The 25,262-nt window shown below is 37.6% G+C and overlaps 1 protein-coding gene across 7 annotated transcripts in view; it reads left to right on the top strand.

The window, feature by feature from the left end:
- Window positions 1–19,315, top strand: part of rgs3a (regulator of G protein signaling 3a) — a 188,624-nt gene extending 169,309 nt beyond the window's left edge. For 6 of the 7 annotated variants that reach the window (XM_067437557.1, XM_067437559.1, XM_067437558.1 and 3 more), the window contains 4 exons: window positions 9,444–9,545; window positions 11,610–11,671; window positions 12,638–12,804; window positions 17,734–19,315. In XM_067437557.1, the coding sequence (XP_067293658.1) occupies window positions 9,444–9,545; window positions 11,610–11,671; window positions 12,638–12,804; window positions 17,734–17,937 (535 nt within the window). In that variant the 3' untranslated portion in view covers window positions 17,938–19,315. Of the gene's footprint in view, window positions 1–9,174; window positions 9,330–9,443; window positions 9,546–11,609; window positions 11,672–12,637; window positions 12,805–17,733 lie in introns of those variants that run through there. The other variant, XM_067437564.1, reaches the window with a different exon arrangement.
- Window positions 19,316–25,262: the final 5,947 nt, after the last annotated feature.

Raw genomic sequence — 25,262 nt, 5'->3', positions numbered from 1 at the left:
ATCGCATGCGGGGAGCACCAGAGTGTTGATGTTAATGAGAGGCTGACAGTGAAAGTGATCGGGACACACACTTCTTACCGAGAGCAGATGTGTGTGTGTGTGTGTGTGGTGCATGCACACATATAGAAACTAGGGCTATGTGAGATTGAAGAAAAATGGATCTTGTTAAATAATGCGATTTTTGATATGCGATACGATATTGCTATTAGTGTGTAAAATCTATTATATTGATATATAAACAAATATTTAAAAACTGAGAATGATAAATCATGCACTTTTTATGATGGATATGTTTTTAGGGACCCCCCAAAAATAGGGTGAAATATTTTTTCCCCAAAAAAATAAAAAGTCATGCCATAGAGGGTTAAAAATACGAACTAAAAACAGTCTTCACACGAATTAAATATACACTGATACATCATACAGCTACAAAGGTTATTTAGCCAAGATCCTATTGACATGCATTTGGTTTCTTTCCCAAACTGATATCGTTCACGTAAGGCTACACTGTGTAACTTTTTTAGTTTATTCTTAGCTAATAACACTTAGTTCTTTCAAAAATATGCGCTCATTTATGTATATTTACTTCTACTTTAAGCAATAAAATATTCTGGTAAGTTTATAATATGCCATTGAAAATACATACGGGTGAGGGGTTCGAATGCCGGTCGCCATGTTGGCCCTCCATCTTGAAAGTACAGTAGCCAAAGAGGGACATACCCGTATTTAAAGCTCCGCCTCTGGCATTTTAACACTCGATGGCACCGTGTCGAATGTGAAGAGGGGGATTGCTTGAGACTGCTCTATGAAAACCTGAAAGCCTTTCTAAAAGTCTGTTCCTACAATGTGAACTTTGCCTTACGCTAGTGATGTCGTACAATATACAGAATAACGATAGCACTGATAAAAGTTACTTTACTAAGATTAGCTTGCATTCGTCTGGGAACCTGATAGCTGATGTTGGTAATGAAATGGTAAAAAAAATAATGAAATTTTAAAACTATTATTCATTTTACATAGATGTCATAACCTACATGTTAACCGACAAATTAAATAACTGCAAATTATAATTTATAATATAGTTACTATAGTATATATATAGTATATATATAGTATATATATAGTTAAAACTATATAATATAGTTTTCTAAAGTAACCTCATCACTTGAAGGAGCACTCATGGATGAGGTCGAACTGGAAGCCATGTTAATCTTGGACTAAATCGGTTACACCATATAAATATAAAAACTAATATTCACTCGATGGTCATATACCTTTTCAAAATATCACACAGTGTAGCTTTAAACCATAATCGACTGGGTTTACATGAATAGTCAGGACAGCCAATTTGACATTACTGTGTGTGTGCCTATTAAAATCATTCAGATATTGCATGCCATTCCGATATGAACATTTGCGATATTTCGATATATTGCACCGCCATAACAGAAACAAACTGCCAGAGCAAATGAGCATTTAAGGAAACCCCGACATCATGCAAAGAGAAGCCGTGTTCTGGTGGAGAAATCCAGCGCTTCAGAAACTGCTCTCCTGGCGGGATCTGAACCCACATCACACTGGTTTGAAACTCGCTGTCACGCTCTAAATGTCTTTCCCACAGCAAGTGTCCTGGTTTCACAGCCTGGAATAGTGCTGAGCTCTATTATGGGCAGTAATGTGAGCCGGGAAGAGTGGGAATTGGCAAAGCCTGCAGATGATTGTGGCTTGCGAGCATCTCCTCTCTGCAGGGCCGGCCGTGGGGAAATGTCTGTCGACGGGTTCAGAAGAGCTGGATCAGAGCATCCTAATTTGATGAATTCCAGAGAGGGCGTGTCCTTCCTGTGGAGAGATTACAGGCCTGATCCGTGAGGAGGCGCGGGAGCAGCTGCTTCTGCTGGATAATTATCCCAGTGTTTGTCTCTAAATGAGGGGTCGCGCTCGGCATTTGACTGCTGCCCCGCTCCAGCAGCTCTCTCATGTGTTCTCCCGTCCTTACTGACACCGCTAGACTTTGCTAACAATCGTGCATTATGCCATAAAGATGCCGGTTTGAGTGCTGTTTTCTTCAAACGTTTTCTTGAGGGAGAATTTTAGTAGCTCAAAAGTTGAATCTAGTGAATTAGTAGGCGAGACCAACAGCAAAACATTAACAGGACAACATTTTTATTTGAGGGTAAAACAAAAACCATTAAATAGATATGATTTACGATAATTTATATCATCTGAATCAGCAGATTTGATTGTTTAACTTGGATATATAACATTTGTTCAAAGCATTCATAAAAAAAAAACATTTGATACAGGGAGGGTTAAAACGTCAGTGGTCTTTAATTCTTAGTGTGTTACCCTATTTAATTAAATTGCTTAAAATGAACTAAATTTGAGTTGAGGGAAGAGTTTGATGAGAGTTGGTATAATTGTATTACTATATGTTATATTTGAATTCTGCTTAAAAAGCACATCTGTTTGTCAATTAGAAAATAATGTAAAATGAATTGTAAAATTCTGCTAAAAAGTGCAGATGAATGTCAATTAGAACTAATAGAACTAATGTCAATTAGAATTAATAGAACTAATGTCAATTAGAATTAATGTTGAATAATGTAATATATGTACACACACACACACACACACACACACACACACACACACACACACACACACACACACACACACACACACACACACACACACACACACACACACGTATATATTATAATGGCTTGGGTGAAATCAAAAGTCATGGGTTTGATTTCCTAAGAAAGCAAATCAATGGTAAAATGTAAACCTTGAATTCGAGTCTGTAACAGATTCAACCCGGCGCTCTGGTGGAGTTTAAATAGTCTGTAATCGGTGCTCTTGGGAAAGGGAAAAGACGAATGGCAAAAAAGGCAGGTCCAAGGCACTCAGTTAAGTAAAGGATGAGGAAATAATTAAAAAGCCTTTATTTGGTATGGCTTAAATCATTTTAAAATACAAGAGCCAACATGTCAGAGCTCTGCCCTGATGAAGACCAATTTGGGTCGAAACATGTTGGCTCTTGTATTTTAAAATGATTTAAGCCATACCAAATAAAGGCTTTTTAATTATTTCCTCATCCTTTACTTAACTGAGTGCCTTGGACCTGCCTTTCTTGAATTCGAGTCTCTTTGGCTATAGCATCTGCCAAAAGTGTATATTGTGTGTAATATAAAGCAATTTTAGGTGACAAAGTTATCTAAATGAGACACAGCAGAATCTCCATTGAGTCTCTCCATTACGAAAGAGCAGTCAAACGGGGATGCATTATATCCTTGTTTTTCTACATTGTCCTATGTTTTTTTTGGGGGGAAGTAAGAACGTTGTTTCTTTGTTTGATCTTAGCCAGAAGAGTGAGTGTGTAATTAAGTGCCTGAATATGATTTTTCAGGACTCTTTCCTCCTCTTTTTATAGGTCAACTAATAATCTGAAACATATTTTCACTGGTGTGGCTTCTTCTCACTGACTGATGCCACATGGCCATTACTAGTGTTGCAAAGCAGTGTGGAATCTCAACACTGTGGCACTGAAAGGCCACACACACACACACTCGCACACACGCTTGTACATACTCACACATACACACACACACACACATGCACACACACTCAAATACACATACATGCACACAAACACACATAGACACAAATGCGCATGCACGCACGCACACACACACACACATATAGACACAAGCACACACCCACAAACACGGGCATGCACACAAACAAACAAGCACACACACAAACAGTGTGTGCCTCCATGCACACATTCACACACACACACACACACACACACACACACACACACACACACACACACACACACACACATGCACATATACATGCACACCCATGCACACACATTTACAAACACATGCATGCACACACTCACACAGCCACACACATTTACAAACATATGCATGCACACACTCACACACCCACATACACACACGCACACACACATGCACATACATGCACACACATACACATTTACAAACACATGCATGCACACACCCACATACACACACGCACACACACATGCACATACACGCACACGCATACACATTTACAAACACATGCATGCACACACTCACACACCCACATACACACACGCACACACACATGCACATACATGCACACACATACACATTTACAAACACATGCATGCACACACTCACACACCAACACACATTTACAAACACATGCATACGCACTCACACACCCACACACAGAAGCACGCACACACACATGCATATACATACACATTTACAAACACATGCATGCACACACACACATGTATATGTGGTTCATGGGGATCAAGGCTTCTCCATACGTCACATCCTGAATATACTCAAATAGAATTCATAAGTTAATAATGCACACACGCACACACACACACATGCTTGTGCATACTCACACATACACCATACACACACACATGCACACACACACACTCAAATACACATATATGCACAAAAACACTCACACACACAAGTGCATGCACACATACTCAAGCACACATACATACATACATACACACACACACACACTCAGACACTAATGCGCATGCACGTACTCACGCAAGCGCACACACATATAGACACAAGCACACACCCACAAACACGGGCATGCACACAAACAAACAAGCACACACACAAACAGTGTGTGCCTCCATGCACACACACACACACACACACACACACACACATGTTGGTCTATGTGGTTTACAGGGACTCTCCATAGGCGTAATGGTCTTTATACTGTACAAACCGTATTTTCTATCCCCTTACACTGCCCCTACCCCTAAACCTACCCATCACAGGAAACATTCTGCATTTTTACTTTCTCAAAAAAAAACATCATTTAGTATGTTTATAAGGCCATTTGAATTATGAGGACATTTGAAATGTCCTCATAAACCACATTTATAGTGTAATACCAGTGTAATACCCATGTAGTTATACAAATTTGTGTCCTCATAAACCACATAAGCAGGCTCACACACACACACACACACACACACACACACACACACACACACACACACACACACACACACACACACACACACACACACACACACACACACACACACACACACACACACACACACATGTATATGTGGTTAATGAGGATCAAGGCTTCTCCATACTTCACATCCTGAATATACTCAACTAGAATTCATAAGTTAATATAAATACTCTTTATGCCAACAAGATATATAAAAAAATCTATGCAGCAAACATATTTAAACCAGATGTTTTTATACATCATTAATGTTTTGCTCATAGTTTTCATTCATCTCAAGAGGCCTGCACTGCAAAAAATGCTTTTCTTACTTTGTATTTTTGTCTTGTTTTTAGTCCAAATATCAAAAAATTCTTACATTAAGAAACATTTACGAGACAAGTAAAAAATTATTGTCTTGTTTTTGGAAAAAATTAATCAAAATTGCTTAAAATAAGATAAATAATCTGCCAACAGAGTAAGCTAAATAATCTTAATTCAAACAGAAAACATTTGCTAACTTCATTGGCAGATTATTTTGCTTATTTTTTTATTTATTTATTTTTTTCCAAAACAAGTTGTCTAGTAAGTGTTTCTTAATATCTGGACTAGAAACAAGTACAAAAATACTAAGTAAGAAAAGTATTTTTTTTGCACTGTGTGGTGATATATAGTGTTGATAATGATCATATCCAGCAGGTGGCAGCATTGCATTCAGTGTCAGTGAGGACGCATTTCTGACTCTGCTGAATGAGGACAGACTCTGCATTAGTTGCAGGACTCGTGTTGATCTGTTTTCATCAAAGCCACACAAGCCTCAGAGATCGCAGTGAAACCCGAGCTGGACCACAGACCGTTTCATTACACGTCCAAATATTTTCCAGGGCCCATAAACTGTCGAGAATCGTTCCTCTTGTGTGTGATCCAACACCCTCCTTCTCACAACTCAATCCAGATCTTCCCACTGGAAGTTAAAAATAAATGGCTCCGATTGGCCAGCTTTCATTGATTCCTTGTAAAAGCACTATTTTTTTGAGCTTTGGGATTAAATATGTTCTGATTTATAACGCATCCATAACGCTGCGTTTTCTGAGCTGTTTTGGGAGCTGTTTAAAATCGTGTGTGTGAGTCAGTTTATCTCCCGAAAATCCCGATGATTTCTGCAGTTATTATGTTATCTGATCCGACTCCCGGGGGTTTTCAATCCGAGCTTTCTCATTCTTATTTCCCGCCGGAGGATCCAACATAAAAAGATGTTTATGTGCAAACGTCAGAGAGCTAAATATGAAACAGATTGGACTTACCATTTCAGATAAGAGTCTAAATATCTTACACATGACAAATATCATAACACAATAATGACTGACAATGAGTGCGAGTGTTTCCGGTTATCTGACAAACCTTGGAGGGTAAACACAAGTCTTTAATAATGTATTAAACAAAGCAAACGTCACCGTAATTAATTATACATAACTATAATATCCTCATTTTCATAGTGAGTGTAGCATGTGGACTTGCTTTGGTTCTGAAACATCCGGTGTGTGAGGAACTTCCTCTCGGTTAGTAATGTTTCATCATCCTGTTTCCCAGCTTGTTGAGCAGATTGGATCCTCACACACTAACAGATTTGGCTTTAATGAAACAATCCTGACATTTTATCTCAAGTCTTTACCTGGAAAGACGAGCGTCCGGTGATGAATTTGGGCCGGCGTTGGTCTGTCTGAAGCGGTGGAATTCGTAGCAGTTCCGGCCTACAGGACCACGCAATATGTCATAAATAGTTGCAGACTTCCTTTTTCCTGTCAAGGCTCGTCTACTTTTTCAGTCATCACACCCAGAGCGAGGAAAAGGCTCTGATTATTAACCAGCAGCCTCTGCAGAGCTGGGCTTGATCATTGATTACAGCGGTGTAATACTGCATAAACACAGTAAAACACCTGGAAATACGGAAAATTCTGTCAAATACATACAGTACATTATATTTTATGGATGTTTTTTTAAGCATGCAGCATTAAATATTGATTGAAATTATTTGGAATCTATTTATATTATTATTATTATTATTATTATTATTATTATTATTATTATTATTATTATTATTATTATTATTATTATTATTATTATTATGTAACACTTTATTTTAATGTTCAGTTATTAACTATTAACTAGTTGCTTATTAGCATGGATATTATTAGTACATTTGCTGTTTATTAGTACTTATAAAGCACACATTAATGCCTTATTCTTCATTACCATATTCTACATCTCTTAATCTACCCAATACCTAAACTTAAATGCTACAAAATCTACCTTACTAACTATTAATAAGCAGTAAATTAGGAGTTTATTGAGGCACAAGTTGAAGTTAATATTGAAATGTGTTCCCCATACTATGGTTTAAAGCCATAAAAGTTTTATTTTATTTTTGAAACAAAAGTTTGAGAATATCAAAATTAGATTAAAGCCATTTTGTATCACTGCTTGCTATCAAATAATTTGATGAAAATCAATTTATTTTAAAAGTTTTTTAAATGATCTCACCTCTCTTTATTAGTTTACTCTAAGTATGAAAACTTGTCTGTAGTCTGGTGCCTTTTCCAAATAAGACATTCCCACAGCATTCACACATTATACAGGAGGATGGTACATGACCAGGACTTTAGCCCCTCATAGTGCATTTTTGGACATGACTGTACATAAATAGATTTATTTACTATTATCATTTTTATCCAACCAAATAAAACATTACAATTTGGAAAAATCTGACTTGATTGTACTATGACTGTGTAACCGATTAATACTGCCATAAGTGCTGTAGAGTAAAAGGTTCGTTTGACATGTTTATCAATTATCATTATGTAAAATATATATTTATATATAATATAATATAATATAATATATAAACCTTTTGTTTAAATCAATAAATTATTTTATTCAATAAATAATATTTTAAATTAAAACTTACACTAAAGGCATTTATAATGTAAAAAAAAATCAATTTTTTTCACTCATCATCTCACTATTCATCCTAAAAAAATTGTTTTTAAAAGTATTATATATATATATATATATATATATATATATATATATATATATATATATATATATATATATATATATATATATATATATATATATATATATATATATATATATATAATCATGGTTTCCACAAAATATTGATAAACAGCATTGATGATAATCATAAATGTTTGTTGAGCATCATATCATCATATTATAATGATTTGTGAAGGATCATGTTACACTGAAGACTGAAGTAATGATGCTGAAAATACAGCTTTGATCACAGGAATAAATAGGATTTTACGATATATCCACATAGAGAAGAGTTATTTCAATTTTGTAATAATATTTCACAATTTTACAATTTTTACTGTATTTTTGATCACTTAAAATGCGGCCATGGTGAGCACAAGAGAATTGTAAAAAAAAAAAAAAAGAAGAAGAAAAATAAAGAACGAATCTCACCATTCCTGAGGTTTTATAACACATGTATACGGGAAAACAAATATAAACCGTATGAAATCCCACATTTAGATGATTTATAACGGGATTTAGCCCCATTCAAAGCTGTTATACAACACTGTCCCTCAACTGCTGAAAAAAATATGCTGATGCATTATTTTTTAATTATATTTAGTTTAATATTATTTTTAGCGTATTGCTTTTGAGTTAAGGGGGTTCGTGTTGTGCCCCGTGTCTATTGTGCAGTCATGGACCGTAGGAACTCTCCTCCTCTCGTGTGCTTTATGTGGGAACGCTGGCCTTGGGAGGGCCAGAAATGGGATTCAGCTTCTTTTTTTGGTACTGTCATCAGCGTGTGCCTGCGGTACGAGAGGCCAAATGGAGCTGATGAGGGCAGAGGATCCTCAAAGCCACAGTGGAAATCAGTGGGCGGAAATTGTGCTCCTCTGGAAGAGGTACGTGAGGTCAGGCAGAGGGAGGACGGGCATCTCCCGAGCCCATGCGTGCATCTCATGAGACGTGGATCCAGGGGTGAACAGTCAGCTTTTTTGGAGATTTGGAGATGCAGCTGCACTCCACGGCAGTCCCCGGGGCCCGTCGGCCCCTAGGTTAGGGCTCACGGGACCCCCGGTGTCACCTGAACAGAGGAGCGATGGTGTGGAGAGTGGCAGAACCCTCCCTTCACTCATCCGCTCGCTCAGACGCAGGACTGGCGAGAAGGAAGAGAGATTGACGAGAGGCAGAAAGAGTTTCTCAAAGCGGCTCGAGGAACTTCAAACGCCGTCTCAACTTTGATAGCTGAGGATTTAGGAAGATATGTATGGGGTTACTGCGTTTGGATTTATGCGCTTGCGTTTTTTCGGGTTTTTGATTGTTCATTTTGTTGTGACCTGAAGAACTCAACTCTTACACTTCTGTGCGTTTTTCTGCAGGGCCAAAGACATGAAGAACCGACTCGCTTTCCTGAGGAGGAGGAATGAGTCTCCCGGAAGCACCCCAGTCGGCAAGCTCGACAAAACCTTGAAGTCTGTCAAGTAAGTGTGTGTGTGTGTGTGTGTGTGTGTGTGTGTGTGTGTGTGTGTGTGTGTGTGTGTGTGTGTGTGTGTGTGTGTGTGTGTGTGTGTGTGGGTAATTATCCAGCTGGTGGCTCTCTGCTCATGTGTGTGGGATGAAAGCGACAGACACACTGAGAAAAGGCTCTGAAAGGATGTCTTTTAGATCAATACATTTGTAAGTGAAAATGTTGTTTGCAATTTGTGATTAATTAACAATATATATTAACAGCAGGGCTTGACATTAACACCCCCCAACCTACGTGTGTGTATCTCTGCAGTGGTGTGTAACGCCGTTACTCCTATAACTAGCCACTTTGGCAGGTTGACTTTTATATATAATATACATTTTTCAGTTGTTTTAAAAAACATCTGAAATAATAAACTAAGTGCAATGAAGTGTCATCAAAAATATTGATTTTCAATACACATCGATACTGAAATGCTTCCAATACTAATTTTCTGCTCTCTCTCTCATCTCTCCAACACACAAACTCCAATACACAAAACAAAAAGTGTGCACCACATAAAGCTGCATCTCTGCACTACTTTGAGTTGTTTATGCAGCTTATTGCTCTTAAACAGTCAAATACACACTCAATAATGTCAATATGCCGGTCTTTGTGAGTAGTCACGTAAACAGAGTCAGTTCTGTTTTAAGTGAATGTAAAAAGTTGAGAAAGGAAATGCATGTGTAACAGTATATTGGATCCGTGCGTAAGGTCTTAAAGTGACAGCAGCCTAATAAACCTGCTGACAAATTATGAGATAATATTAAAAATATCTATATGGCGTTTTTTCCCCATGGTTTAAATGTCAAAATTGTGGCCAGTGAAAATGCTGAGTGGCTTGTAACTTTGGAAAACCTCTAGCCACAGTGATTGGTGAGCAAAAAAACTAAACAAAAAAGTTAATGTCAAGCCCTAATTAAAGGCTATAAATCACATAAAGTTCAGAGGATACCAGAACAGAAAAAAAAATAATAATAATTTTTTCAGCTACTGCCAAGTCAGCACTTTATTTTAATTTATTTTAACTTGAAGTACAAAAAAAGAAGTACTAAATACTAGTAAATAATAATAAATAAAAGCCTTCTAGCGTTAAACTTTATTTCAATCGTCCACTTTAGACATTCTCCTACTTATGTCATTTTGCAACGACATATCAATTAACTCTCATTAGAGTATTAGAAGACTGTTAGGTTAGGGTTAGTAGTAGAATAAGTTGACATGTAGTTGTAAAGTTTCTAATAGTCAGTAGATTGTCTGTTGAGGAGCATCAGCATAAAGAGTTAGAAATAAAACACAACATCTACTTATACTCTAATGACTGCTAGTTGACATGTAGTTGCAAAGTTACTAAAAGTTAGTAGAATGACTAAAGTAGACCATTGAAATAAAGTGTTACCCAATATTGACATCTAATTCAAAATCTCAATGATACTAATAAAACAACACTGTCTGTCTAATGTAGTGGAGGTCGTGTATCACAGGGTTAAGGATGATTATATTAAGGCCATATGCACTCGTATATTGTTAGCATTAGTATTTTAAGTGTGTCCAGCTATACATTAACTGCAAAATATGAGTTGTTACATTGGAAGAGATCCAATCAAATCAATAGGTCAGAATAATCACAGGTGTAGCGCACAGATGCTTCAGCACACTTATGATCTGATTTATGATCTCGAATAACGCTCCCCTGTTAGATAAAGTTCCCTTATTAGGCAGTGTCAAAGTAAGTGTTAAGGCTGCAGACTGTAGGTGCTGAGCTTAGACAGACGAGGAAGGCAAGAATGAGTCTTTGAGAGAGGCTGTGGGCGGAGCCTAAGCCTATCACGCCATCCCATTGGTGCAGCCTGATCCCACCCCCTCCTCTTCACAGAGGGAAATATAAAAGAGGGCGTCCAACAGAGACTTACTCAGACACTCAGGCTCACACACACACACATTAGAGCGAGAGAAGGGCACAGCTTCGAATGGGTCATACAATGAGAAACCTAACAGAGATGGGCTTGCTGAAAAACCGTTCTGCCTTTATTTGCAGGCCCACTCCAGAAGAGGCAATGAAGTGGGGCGAATCGTTGGACAAGCTGCTCGTCCACAAATGTAAGACATATTTACTCTTTATTATTATCATCATCATTCTGTGGATGCTATATAATGAACTTGTTGTATTTGCGGAATTCCTTTGGCTTGGCTTGAATCCACAGGGATTGCGGCTGCATTGTTGCATTGTTTTAGTGAAGCATGCATGCTTTCCCTCGACTTCCTGCCCTGAGTCAGTGAATAAACGCTCTGTTGAACATGCTCAATGGCTTTCAGAGTAATCCCAGATGAGTCCTAGAGCCGTATGGAGTCAGAGAAAGACCACAGATTAATGCAGCCTGACAAAAGTCCACCATCATGGCTTTTTCGATGTTATTTTGTGACATTCAGAAGCACTGTAAATCATGAGATGTGGGGCAGGAGATGTCCTTTTTCCGCAGTGATTGGAAGGCTGTTATCAGCAGGCTCTTATGGGAACGGAAAGGTGATTGCATGCTTTGGGATGGAGTCACACTTCCTTCTATTTTAATACTGGCCGCCTTTAGATCTAAAAGGAAATGTCAGTGTGCAGTGTTACTGTAAGGAAGCCACTTCACTGCAAAACAATCATATCCTGCATTAAAAGTCATCTTGTTGCACTGGCACATTGGTTTGTCACTTGTTTTAGGCATGGAAATGCACTTTAAAGTTGCATACAACGAATGGAAATGTGCAATGGAAATGTTGCTGCAACCTAGAAATAATGCAAGGCTTTGATTTTCCATCAGTGATTTATCTCGAATAAAAAATGCTGAGTTAATAATAGTACAGTGTTTCGTCCAGCGAGAGTCTTGGACGAGAACAAATGCCATGAAATCTCTGGTCAGAGTCGTGTTCTTGACTTGTTAATGCGCTAGTATTGACTCACGGTTTGGCGCTCGGCACTGCCTCTTCAGTGGAGGCTGCCGTTGCCATGGCTCTCTGTTTATCCATCCAATAACATCTCCCCTCTTTCTGCCTCTTTATTTTCCCCCTCTCCCTCATCAGATGGGCTGGCGGCGTTTAGAGCTTTCTTACGCACAGAGTTTAGTGAAGAGAATCTGGATTTCTGGCTGGCCTGCGAGGATTACAAGAAGATTAAATCGCAATCCAAGATGACATCGAAAGCTAAGAAAATCTATGCGGAATTCATCGCCATCCAGTCATGCAAAGAGGTGAGCAAGTTTCTTTGAGCGCCTACTGAAACGTCCGACTTTAAAAGTCATTCCAGATGTTAAATGGGAACTGAAGTGCCACATATAAGCAATGCCATTCTGTATTATTCAGCAGCTGGAAATAGTCTTAAAATACTCAGCATTGTGTCATGAAACCTAAAAGATTTGTCAGAGCCATGGAGGATATGATGTCATGCCTGACTAATGGACTCCCTCTTGGCCGAGCAAACACACAGCAGACCGTTTGAGTGCATGTTTTCATTTTCCAAACTTGGAAAGCAGCTTGGAAAGTCAAAATGAGACGAGCAGCAGGAGCTCGCAGCACTTTCCAGCGGTGAGGCTTTGTGTAGATTCACACTGCCAGATCTTTGACGCTCCACATTAAGTCCAGTCCAGATTTCATCTTATTCTGGCTACTAACCCTTGTTTCACTGAAACGGTAAAGGGATAGTTCACCCCAAAAAACTCTATGAGTTTCTTTCTTCTGAGGAACACAAAAGAAGATATTTTAAAGAATTTGGTAGTCAAACATTCAAAGTTGGCTTCCATTGTATTTTTTTTTCCTACTATAGAAGTCAATTGGTGCTGTCAACTGTTTGGTTACCGATTTTTTTTATTTTTTATATCTTTGTTGAAAAGAAAAAAGAAAACACAATTTTTGGACAACTTAAAGGGCGAGTATGTAATAACAACATATTCAGTGATTTTTTTTTGGTGAACTATCCCTTTAAGGGATTAACCAGGGTTTGATTTTCATGTGCAAAAAGATACACTTTTTAGTTTCTCAACTGGTTTTAGCTTCAGGACCCAGATTTTAAAGTGTAAAAACACACAATAATCCAACTTTAACAACAAAAGATATAGGAAGTGTTTTCTTCTTCCTTTTGTAAAAGTTATTAAGCCTACGTTGTGTGGCAATCTCCACAAGCTGTTGTAAAGAAAATTGAGTATTGTAGTAACCAATCAGTTCACTGGAGCCATTGACTCCCATAGTATTTTTTTCCTACTATGGGAGTGAATGGCTCCAGTAAACTGATTGCTTACTGACATTCTTCAAAATATCTTCCCTTGTGTTCAGCTGAAGAGAGAAATTCATACAGGTTTGAGTAAAGGATGACAGAATTTTCATTTTAAAGTGAACAATCCCTTTAAGTGCTTTGAAATTGAAGTCAAAACACTTAAAAACAGCCAAGTTTATGAAGAGGTACTTGAAAGGTGCTTGAATTATTTGAAAGACAATATATATGAAATTAGTGTTTAATTTCCCCCCAAAAAACAACAACAAAATGAGCGCTGCCACCCATCTGACATGGCTTAATATAGCTTATATATGTTTAAGTAATAATAATAATAATAATTCATTACATTTATATAGCGCTTTTCTAGGCAGTCAAAGCGCTTTACATAGAAGGGGGAATCTCCTCAACCACCACCAGTGTGCAGCATCCACTTAGATGATGCGACGGCAGCCATATTGCGCCAGAACGCTCACCACACACCAGCTGATTGGTGGAGAGGAGACCGAGTGATTAAGCCAATCAGGAGAGGGGGATGATTAGGAGGCCATGATGGACAGCGGCCAGTGGGAAAATTTGGGGATTTTTAACGACCACAGAGAGTCAGGACCTCGGTTTAACGTCTCATCTGAAGGATGGTGCTCTTTGTCAGTATAGTGTCCCCATCACTATATTGGGGTGTTAGGACCCACACAGACCACAGGGTGAGCGCCCCCTGCTGGCCTCACTAACACCTCTACCAGCAGCTCCTGGTTTTCCCAGTTGGTCTCCCATCCAGGTACTGACCAGGATCAGCCCTGCTTAGCTTCAGTGACAAACCAGTCTTGGGCTACAGGGTGATATGGCTGCTGACAATATAAGTATACTATGATACAGCTTTTATACTTAAGGTCAATCATATATAAATGCAAAAAAAGAGGAAAGTGATATCTAGTATCTTTTCAATGGTTAAGGAGATTTCCGTGACTGACAGTGTTTCTCTGAAGTGAAGCATCAGAAATTGCATCTTATTAGATGTTGTTCAAAGTTAAAATAATTCCCTTGTTTACAACCTTTCTTCGTTCCAGAATGAATCAGCATTTTTTAATGAATGTTCTACTAACTCTTAAAGTCAGCCGTGTAGCCTTGACTGAAGTCGTTGATAAACCCCGTCAGACCGTTTCTCAATACCAAATATGTCAACATTATAATACAAAATGGTATTTATTGAACAATAATAGCTAATATAATCTTTGTATTAAGTATGTATATATATATATATATATATATATATATATATATATATATATATATATATATATATATATTAAATATGCTGTATAATAAATACCATATTGGTGTAATTTGACAAAAAAAAATTGTGCAAATAAATCATTAGATTGCTTTGTAATTATTTACAATGAAATGCTCTAAATTTTCTTATTTCTTCTTTAAATAAAAAATGTGTATGACATTAATACCCACTTTCTATTTGCTCTTCTATGAACGGAAAGTTCTAGGATTTTGTTAATGTTCCCATATAAAGTTGCCACAGTCATTGCATACATTACATGTGCTGCAGTTATTTGTACCATTATTTTATACGAATTATTTCTTCGAATTTGAAAGATAATAAAGATATTGTTTGATAAGGGAGATCTTAAACCAAACAAAGTAGTGCTGAAAAAGTTCTTGAAAGTCCTGGGTTTTCATTTGACAGTATCTGTACGAGCCCTGAATATGGACTGACTACTCATAGTCATTGTAAACATGATTTAGTTTCCATGTGGATTATAACAAACATTGTGCAGCCAACTCCCAGGTGTTGCGTAAATCCAGTAAAATTGTACTGGAAGCAGCAGTTTGTCATTTGTGCGCAAAATACATGTGCAGTCCTGTTCCTAAAGGGCAACTTTCCTGCAGAGTTTCCTGGCGTGTTTAATTAGGGATTCAGCTAAAACAGGATTGAACCCTTTTCCCATTCCCATGGCTCTCAGAAGAAGAAGAAGTCATCATATTTGGGCAGAGTCTTTAGTGGTGGGCTACAACAAATATTATGTTTTGCATTCACATATGCCCCTGAAAAAAATCCATGATAGGGTTTCTATGACTTTCCAAAAGAGGGGGAAAATATCAATTGATTCTGTTTGTCAGAAAAGAGAAAGACGTCAAATTTGCGGTCATCTCTCAGCCGTTTGCACTAGAAACACTCACATGCAGTGTTGACTAGGTTTCTGTCATTTAATGCCATGGTAAGAAAGCACAAAGTAAAGCAATGTAAATGTTAGGGATGCACTAATATGAAGCCAATAATTCTTTATATTTGAAAGCCGATAGTCAATATATTGGCGGATTAAATCTTGTTTGAGAGCCTGATTACAAAACAAAAGTCTCAGCATTAAATCCATGTCTCAAGCACACATTTATTATCATTATTATACATTTTATTTATAGATGCCTTTTATTTATATTCAACGACAATTTACAAAGTCCATAAAAACAATTCCATCAACAATAAAGACAATACAGAAATTTTGACAATAACATTCAAATCCCATAAAAGCCTGCCTTAACATATGAGTTTTAAGATGAGTTTTGAAAACTAGAAGACTATTGCGAACTTCTACAGGAAGCGAGTCCCATAAATGAGGAGGCGCGTAACCAAAAGCTCGTGAACCAATGGAAGTTGTCCTAGTGCGGGGAAAAAACAAGTGTAAGAAGCCGATCTTAGTGCGTGAAGGTGTGCATATGAATACGAATAGATACGAAAAAGCTAAATTATAAAGTGTTTTATAAATTAAAAGTAAAATGTTGCCATTTACGCTAAATTTAACTGGAAGCCAATGTGAATTTTGTAAAACCGGCGTAATATGTTCATAAATGGAAGTTTTGTTTATAACTCGAGCACCTGCATTTTGTACCAACTTTATTATTTATGAAGACATCGGGAAGGAATTAAGATTATGATTATGATGTTCTCATTCAAATTTTATGTAGCCTATATGACAGACTTGCACTTAAACTGAATTTTACTTTTTGTCATATTTCAAGCAATTCAAAACAATCATGGCGAACGAAATTATCCAATATTTATCAACTTTATTATATCTGCCATATTTTATTATCAGGCCGATAACAATAACATTAAAAATGAACATATCGGCCGATACTGTACATCACTAATTAAAGTGATACCTCACTCGAAAATAAAAATGGTCATCATTTACTCTCCAAACCTGTATCTTTTCTTTCTTCTGACGATGTTTGGCGCTAGCAATGCCAAGGTCATGGGTTCGATTCCCAGGGAAAGCAAGAACTGACAATAACCTAAAATGTGTACCTTGAATGCAATGTAAGTCGCTTTGGATAAAAGCGTCTGCTAAATGCATAAATGTAATAAATGTAAAATGTTTGGTAACCAGACCGTTGATGGTCCCCATGGCATATTTTCCCAACTGTGGAAGTCAACGGGTGCTGTCAACTGTTACCAAACATCTTCTCTTGTCATAAAGGTTTGGAACCACTTGAGGGTATAAGCAATGACAAAAGTAAATTTTTGTGTGAACTATCCCTTTAAATCTTCAAATAGACTACACTCTAAAAAATGTTGGGTTAAAAACCACCCAAGTTGGGTTGAAAATGCACCAACCCAACAATTGGGTTGTTTTAACCCAATGGTTGAGTTGTTATTTCCTAGCAATTGGGTTGTCTTAAGCAACATTTAACCCAACCACTGGGTTAAAACAACTCAACCATTGGGTTAAAACAACCCAATTGTTGGGTTGGTGCATTTTCAACCCAACTTGGGTTGTTTTTAACCCAACATTTTTTAGGGTGTATGAAAAGGCACCCCTGCATTTCTCACAACGACCAAACGTGAAGCAAAACGGCTCTGGACTTGGAAGTAACGGCTCTGTTTTTTTTTGTCCCGCAGGTGAATTTGGATTCCTACACCAGGGAACACACTAAAGAGAACCTGCAAGACATCACGCGCTCTTGCTTCGACCTGGCCCAGAGGAGGATATACGGCTTGATGGAGAAAGACTCGTACGCTCGCTTTCTGCGCTCAGAGCTCTACATGGACTTAGTGAATCAAAAGAAACCAAGCACCACATCGACATCCTCCTCCTCCTCCTAAGACCACAGACAGACAGAGAGAGAGACATTATAAAACGTAGCATCCGCAAGGTTTCTTTCTCTTAGCGTTTCATTGCCATCAGCCATTCTATCTGTTAATGTGGCGGAGAGAGAGAGAGTGGAGAAATGCACGAGGCGTCGTTTACAAATGCTGAAAGATAGAGTCGAAGGTAGTGTGCTGGACGAGTGGGGCAGCACCATGCTGAAAAATGCTGGTTATTCCCATCTGAATGTTATTTAATGTGTGTAATGGAGAAAACACTATGACAACTGGGTACTGTTTCCTCTTCTTCTGCTCGAGCACCAACCTCTCTATGTTCTCCATTTCACCGTGACTTTCCTGGAAACGGCTGGATGTCTGGACGTCGATAATCATGCACTTATTCCTGTGAACCTTCCTCCATGTCTGTCGACTCCTGGCACAAAATAGAGTTTAAACAAATAAGTGTCCAAACGAATGCTCTAGAGGAACGGACCAAAAGTTTCGCTCCGGGCTAAGAAACGGACGATACAAAACACGCTTAGCTGCGATCTGTAAGCCAATAAGCCATTCGTTGTAGCTCCACATATTAAGAACGGAAGAGACCGCATTCTCAGGACATTACGGCACTCGACTATGAAGCTTCCAGACTTGTTTAACCCTTTGTTTCCTCACTTCTCAGACTTTAGGTTTAATCATGCACTCTGTATATTTAATAGGGCATGGTCAGTTAGGATCTGTCCCTATATCTGTTTAATAAGACGACCTGTTTGACCAGTACACAAATGTAGTTATTTATTAATAAGTTTCACTGGTTGCTTTGTTCATTGCACTCAGCTGAATTTCCCTTTTCCACTTTGATCCAGGTCCACAGCTGTCCTGATGTAAGTGCAATATGTTTTATTATTTTTATTTGACTTATCTTATGGATAAGTTGACATTTTTTTAATGAAAAAGACAATGGATTGAGCTCTGCATTAATATTATTGTAAGTTACAGGTAATGTAAGGATTACATTAGTACACAAATTTATTCTAACTGTGTTTCCCTGGCAGCAGGCAGCCGGGTTAATGGATGTATATATTATTCTTAAGAAAAAATGATAAGAAAAAAAAGACAAAAACACACAAGGTTTTGTGGGCGTACCATGTACCTATGTAAATATGTGAACCTTAAAGTTATAAATGAGCTGTATTGTTATAAACGGGGTGGAGCAGGTATGGTCGTCCTCTGCCTTGGACGTGCACTGCTTGTAAGTAGTTATATGAAATGTATTTTATCATTTTCACTGTTTACAATTCCAACGCATCTCCTAAGATAGCAAGTGCAAGAGAACATAGAGGTTTAAAAAGCCAGTGTCATTACAAAACACAAATAAAACATTTAGATGGTAAAATGACACATTGCCTCCTGCCTCTGTTTTATTGCTGTAATAGAGGTATTGCATTGACTTGAGTTTTATAAAGATGTTCCAGGTCAGTATTTACCCCACAATCAAAAGAAAGAGGTCCAGAAGGGTTTTCATGACAATTTAGGCACATTTTTTCCTGGAAATGTTGATTACTAAATATTTCTGCACTGATAGGCTTATGTTATGCAAGATTTAACTCTTTTTTTTTAATTCAGTTTAATGTCATTTAAAGGGATAGTTCACCCAAAAAAGTAAATTAGCCCACGACTTACGCTTAACCCATAGGTGTATATGACTTTATTCTTTTAGACGAATACAATCAGAGTTATAATAAATGCTCTGGCTCTTCCGAGCTTTATAATAGAAGTCCAAAATGTGAAGCCTAAAAAAAGTGCATCCATCTAGCGTTAGTGAACTGCGAGTGGTGTTACACTTTCTGTGTAAGTTAAATACGGAAGGCGTATTTCGTACAAATGATGGAAGCTATATATTTTACTTTATAACGTGTAAAATTTGGATATTTTTCGAACACAAAAGCATTGCTTCACTTCAGGAGGGCTTTATTAAATGATGTGATGAAAGTGACTTGGATTCTCATATGGTCTATAAGAAAGTACTGAACGCAGCAGAGAAAATAAAAAAATTAAAATGTCCATGTAATTAGATTTCAGAAACTTAATTCCTATCGACCAGCTCACTTAGTACAGCGTTCGTGGCTCGACGAGTCGAGACTGTTTCCAAGATGGCTCCTGTCCGTGAACACGTAATGCACTATGATTATAAAGTATCTTCTTATTAAACTGTTTGTACTCTTACAAAGTTCTCAATGCTTCGGTTTGCATGTAGGGACCCTCATTATGCTACCGTGTTAGTGTGAGGATATTTTGAGCCTTGTTAGTGGTATTAACTAGCGATTTAATTTCACTTACCCTGTGCCCCATAGACAAGCGCTATAAGCTAATCTGTTTTTAGAGATAAAACTCTTTACATTCGTAAAATCAAATTCAAATCATTTTAATGGAAACGCATCCCAGAGAACGATCTACTCGGTAACCATCTGTTAATTACCCCTAGGGTCACTTCTCACTGCAGTTGTCCTTTAATAATTAATAAACTTTTATAATGGATGCATGGACTTTTTTGGGCTTCAAATTGTGGGCAGCCATTATAAAGCTTGGAAGAGCCAGGACATGTATTATAACTCTGATTGTATTCGTCAGATAGAAGAATGTCATATACACCTAGGATGGCTTCAGGGTGAGTAATTCATGGGATAGTTGTCATTTTTGGATGAACTTACCATTTAAGTTGAATTTACTTAAACATCCAGGTTGATTGTACATCATCTGGATGCATAACAATGAGTTTTAAAAAAATAATAATGATAATTTATGGTGGGATGCTCAGTTGTCATGAAGACAAATAATAATGGCACTTTGTCATGATGTAACCCTGGTAAATGTTCTGGATTTTGTTACTTTTGGAGGTTTGGTGTGGAAGTTTAAAAAGGTGAAGTCAATTACAAATAGCTTTATAGAGTAATTTTGGGTAGCACTTTATTTCACAGTCCTGTTCCGCATGTACATATGTTCTTATTCTATTAATTACAGTTACTGGGTAATAACTATACTGTAGTTATTAACCCTAACCTTAACCCATGTAGTTACCTTATATGACTTTCTTAGGTTACACTGCAAGTGCACATACTGTAAAATACAGCACAACCTAATTTTGTAATTATTTTAACATTAAAATAAGAAAAAAACACCAATATATTAAACATTTTGAGCTGGAATTGCTGATATAATGAATCATTTTGACACAATTATTATTCATTTTTCCTGTTTATTTCATAACGTTCCTCGTTGTTATATATTCATCGCACCTTTTCCCATCATTTAAAACTGAGGATCAAACAAATCCCAGCGGAGAGAAAGGCCCTCGCCTATCAAATGTGTGTGTGTGTGTGTGTGTGTGTGTGTGTGTGTGTGTGTGTGTGTGTGTGTGTGTGTGTGTGTGTGTGTGTGTGTGTGTGAGTAAGAGAAAACATGCTCAAAAAATACAAATGTACACACACACACACACACACACACACACACACACACACACACACACACACACACACACACACACACACAAACTGTACGCCTCTTTTCCAGATGTGGTGGAATGGTGTTTTATTGGCTACAGACTGAATGAAATAATTTTCACATCTGGAACCGTATACATAATAAATATTATATTATCATTGCTATTTAGATTTTTTTGGATTTCCAAATATGTACCTGGCACTCCGACTTTCCCACAAGGAAAAGTGTGTATGCCAGTTCAGAACCTGAAGAACTTTTCCATGTCAAAAATGTTGGAGTGGATTTGAACATACACACTCTCTAAGATCAAATCCATGCATGTAATAAGCGAGCCCGAGATCTCTCTGAAAGAGCTTTACTTTACGGCGTGCCTCTCTTGAAATCAAATCACTGCAAGCGATCGAGTGTCCTCTTCAGTGAGTTGCTAAGGAAATCTCGCCGCTCCTGCCAGAACGCGTGGCCCTTGAACGCTTCAAGTGGCCCTGCCAACCCAACAAGGGCACTTTATCACAATCAGCTTCACAACCGTCATGGCAGATGTGTCTGAACACACTCGCCAGCAGCTGTCTGCTCTTCAGTCATCGGCCAAAACAGAGATCGTTCAATTTACTCAATCATATACACAAGAAAACTCGTTCTCTTCTGTACTCGATTTCTTTGCTTTGTAATGTCCAATCAATTACTCGATCAATGCAAATCATACAATTTAATGATATACCACAAATATAAATGAAACTCAATGAATTAATCCTGTCAGGGAACCATACAAAATCACTTTGAGACAATTTATCATTCCATTATCATTCTAAAATTGAAGGTGTGTGAACAAGTTTTGTTTGTGTAACTTAACTAATTCATATTGAAAAGAGAGCCTTTGGATTTAGGTGATTTTTAAAATCTATTTCTCCTGGATAAAAATCACTTAAAGGGATACAACCCCAAATCAGAAAAAGTTGGGACAATTTGGAAAACGCAAATAAAAAAAGAAAGTAGTGCTTTCTAAAATTACTTTGACTTGTATTTCATTGCAGACAATATGAACACAAAATATTTCATATTTTGTCTGGTCAACTTCATGTCATTTGTAAATATGCATCCTTTCCTGTCATTCAGACCTGCAACACATTTCAAAAAAAGTTGGGACAGGAGCAATTTAGGGCTAGTAATGAGGTAAAAGGGTTAAATAATGATGTGATTTGAAACAGGTGATGTCAACAGGTGATTGAAATTATGATTTGGTACAAAAGCAGCATCCAAGAAAGATCTAATCCTTTAGGAGCAAAGATGGGCAGAGGATCGCCAGTTTGCCAACAAATACGTGAGAAAATTATTGAAATGTTTAAAAACAATGTTCCTCAAAGAAAGATAGGAAGAGATTTGGATATTTCACATTCAACAGTGCATAACATAATTACAAGATTCAAGGAATCTGGAGGAATTTCAGTGTGTAAAGGACAAGGACGCAAGCCTAAGCTGAACAACCGTGATCTCCGATCCCTCAGGCGGCACTGCATCAAGAATCGTCATTCATCTATAAGCGATATCCCCACATGGGCTCAGGACTACTTTGGCAAACCTTTGTCAAGTACCACAATACGTAGTTACATCCACAAATGCCAGTTAAAACTGTACTGTGCCAAAAGGAAGCCTTATGTTAAGAGTGTCCAGAAGCGCCGTCGACTTCTCTGGGCTCGGAGGCATCTGGGATGGACCATCACACAGTGGAAATGTGTACTGTGGTCAGATGAATCAGTATTTCAGGTATTTTTTGGGAGGAATGGACGCCGTGTGCTCCGGACCAAAGAAGAAAAGGATCATCCAGACTGTTACCAGCAACAAGTCCAAAAGCCAGGGTCTGTCATGGTATGGGGTTGTGTCCGTGCCCTTGGCAAAGGTAACTTGCACTTCTGTGAAGGCACCATTAATGCTGAAAAGTACATAGAGATTTTGGAGCATAATATGCTGCCTTCAAGAAGATATCTTTTCCAGGGACGTCCATGCATATTTCAACAAGACAATGCAAAACCACATTCTGCACACATTACAAAGTCCTGGCTGCGGAGGTAGAGGGTACGGGGACTTGACTGGCCTGCCTGCAGTCCCGACCTGTCTCCAATAGAGAATGTGTGGCGCATTTTGAAGCGCAAAATGCGACAACGAAGACCCCGTACTGTTGCCCACCTTTAGACTTGTTTGCAGGAAGAATGGGACAAAATTACACCTGAAACACTTCATCACTTTGTGTCTTCAGTCCCTAAACGTCTTTTAAGTGTTGTGAAAAGGAATGGCAACATTACAAAGTGCTAAATGCTTTACTGTCCCAACTTTTTTTGAAATGTGTTGCAGGTCTGAATGACAGGAAAGGATGCATATTTACAAATGACATGAAGTTGACCAGACAAAACATGAAATAGTTTGTTCATATTGTCTGCAATGAAATACAAGTCAAAGTAATTTTAGAAATCACTTCTTTTTTATTTTATTTGCACAGTCCATACTGTCCCAACTTTTTCTGATTTGGGGTTGTAGTTCACCTAAAAAATTTAAATGATCCCATGATTTACTCTCCCTCAAGCCATCCTATAGGTGTATATGACATTCTTCTTTCAGACAAATACAATCAGAGTTATATAAAAACTGTCCTGGCTCTTTCAAGTTTTATAATGGCAACCCAAAGTTTGAAGCCCAAAAAAGTGCATCCCCCCATTATAAAAGTAATCTTAAAGGTGGGGTAGGTAGGACTGATCTAAAACACAGAAAAAATAGCTAACACTAACTCAAACACAGGATCTACTGGACAACCAGCTGCTGTTCAACTTCCTCCCGGTCACTTCATCAGCCACAGGTTAACACTCGTTTCTGAGCAACGCTCCATTCAGCTGATGAGGGAAATAAAATCAGGCAGGATTGTAGAGATTGTAGAGGGAAGTCGAGGAAATGTTGTGCGAAAATACCACATTATAAGCATGAACAAGCAACACAATCAATCAACTTTATTGATATAGCGCTTTTACAATCACGATTGTGTCAAAGCAGCTTCACAGTGTCAAACAGGATAATATTGCAACAAAATTAGATTTGGCTGTACAGTCGTTCTGGAGAAAACAGTGAAAATCAGTGAAACAGTATGTAAATTTCCACACAAGTGTGGAAATTTACATACTGCTGAATATGACAATGATAACTATAATGTCATTATTATTTTGAGAGTCCTATGTCTGTGCAGACCTAACAAAAGAGGAAGCTGTGAAGTCTGGACATTCGTCATGTTCAGTGTGGCCTTTAAATAACTTTATTAGTCTGCCAGCGTGCGCACAAGGAGGATCTGACTGGTCTGTCATTTGTGTTTTTGTGCAAGACTAATAAAAAGTGTGTAATCTCCCAGACAGCTGAGTCCTCATAAATCCAGCTGACGCTCCAGACTCACACTCCTGATACCTAAACGAATATAGCATTTCTTTTTACAACTGTAATTGTTTTTAACTGTATGATCACTGGTATGCATAACTGATATGTAATAATATTAATAACTCTAGACCACAACAATAAACACAAAATACACACTATAAAAATGTAATCTTAACATTAATACAAATAATAATATCAATATACAGTATACAGTATATAGGCCTATATGCAATAATTTTAGATTGCAAACAAAGATAAATACAATGATTCATGTTGAATATGTTTCAGTACCACTTAAGTTTAGGGAACAAATATTCACTATTAACTATGAATTTTGTCTCCGTAAACTCTTAATTTACGGCTTATTAATTAGTAAAGTAATTGTTAAGTTTAGGTATTGGGATTAAGGGATGTAGAATATGATCATGCAGAATAAG

Source organism: Pseudorasbora parva, chromosome 3, assembly GCF_024679245.1.
Source record: "Pseudorasbora parva isolate DD20220531a chromosome 3, ASM2467924v1, whole genome shotgun sequence".
In the NCBI taxonomy this organism is placed as follows: Eukaryota; Metazoa; Chordata; class Actinopteri; order Cypriniformes; family Gobionidae; genus Pseudorasbora; species Pseudorasbora parva.
This window is presented reverse-complemented; position numbering and strand designations above follow the sequence as displayed.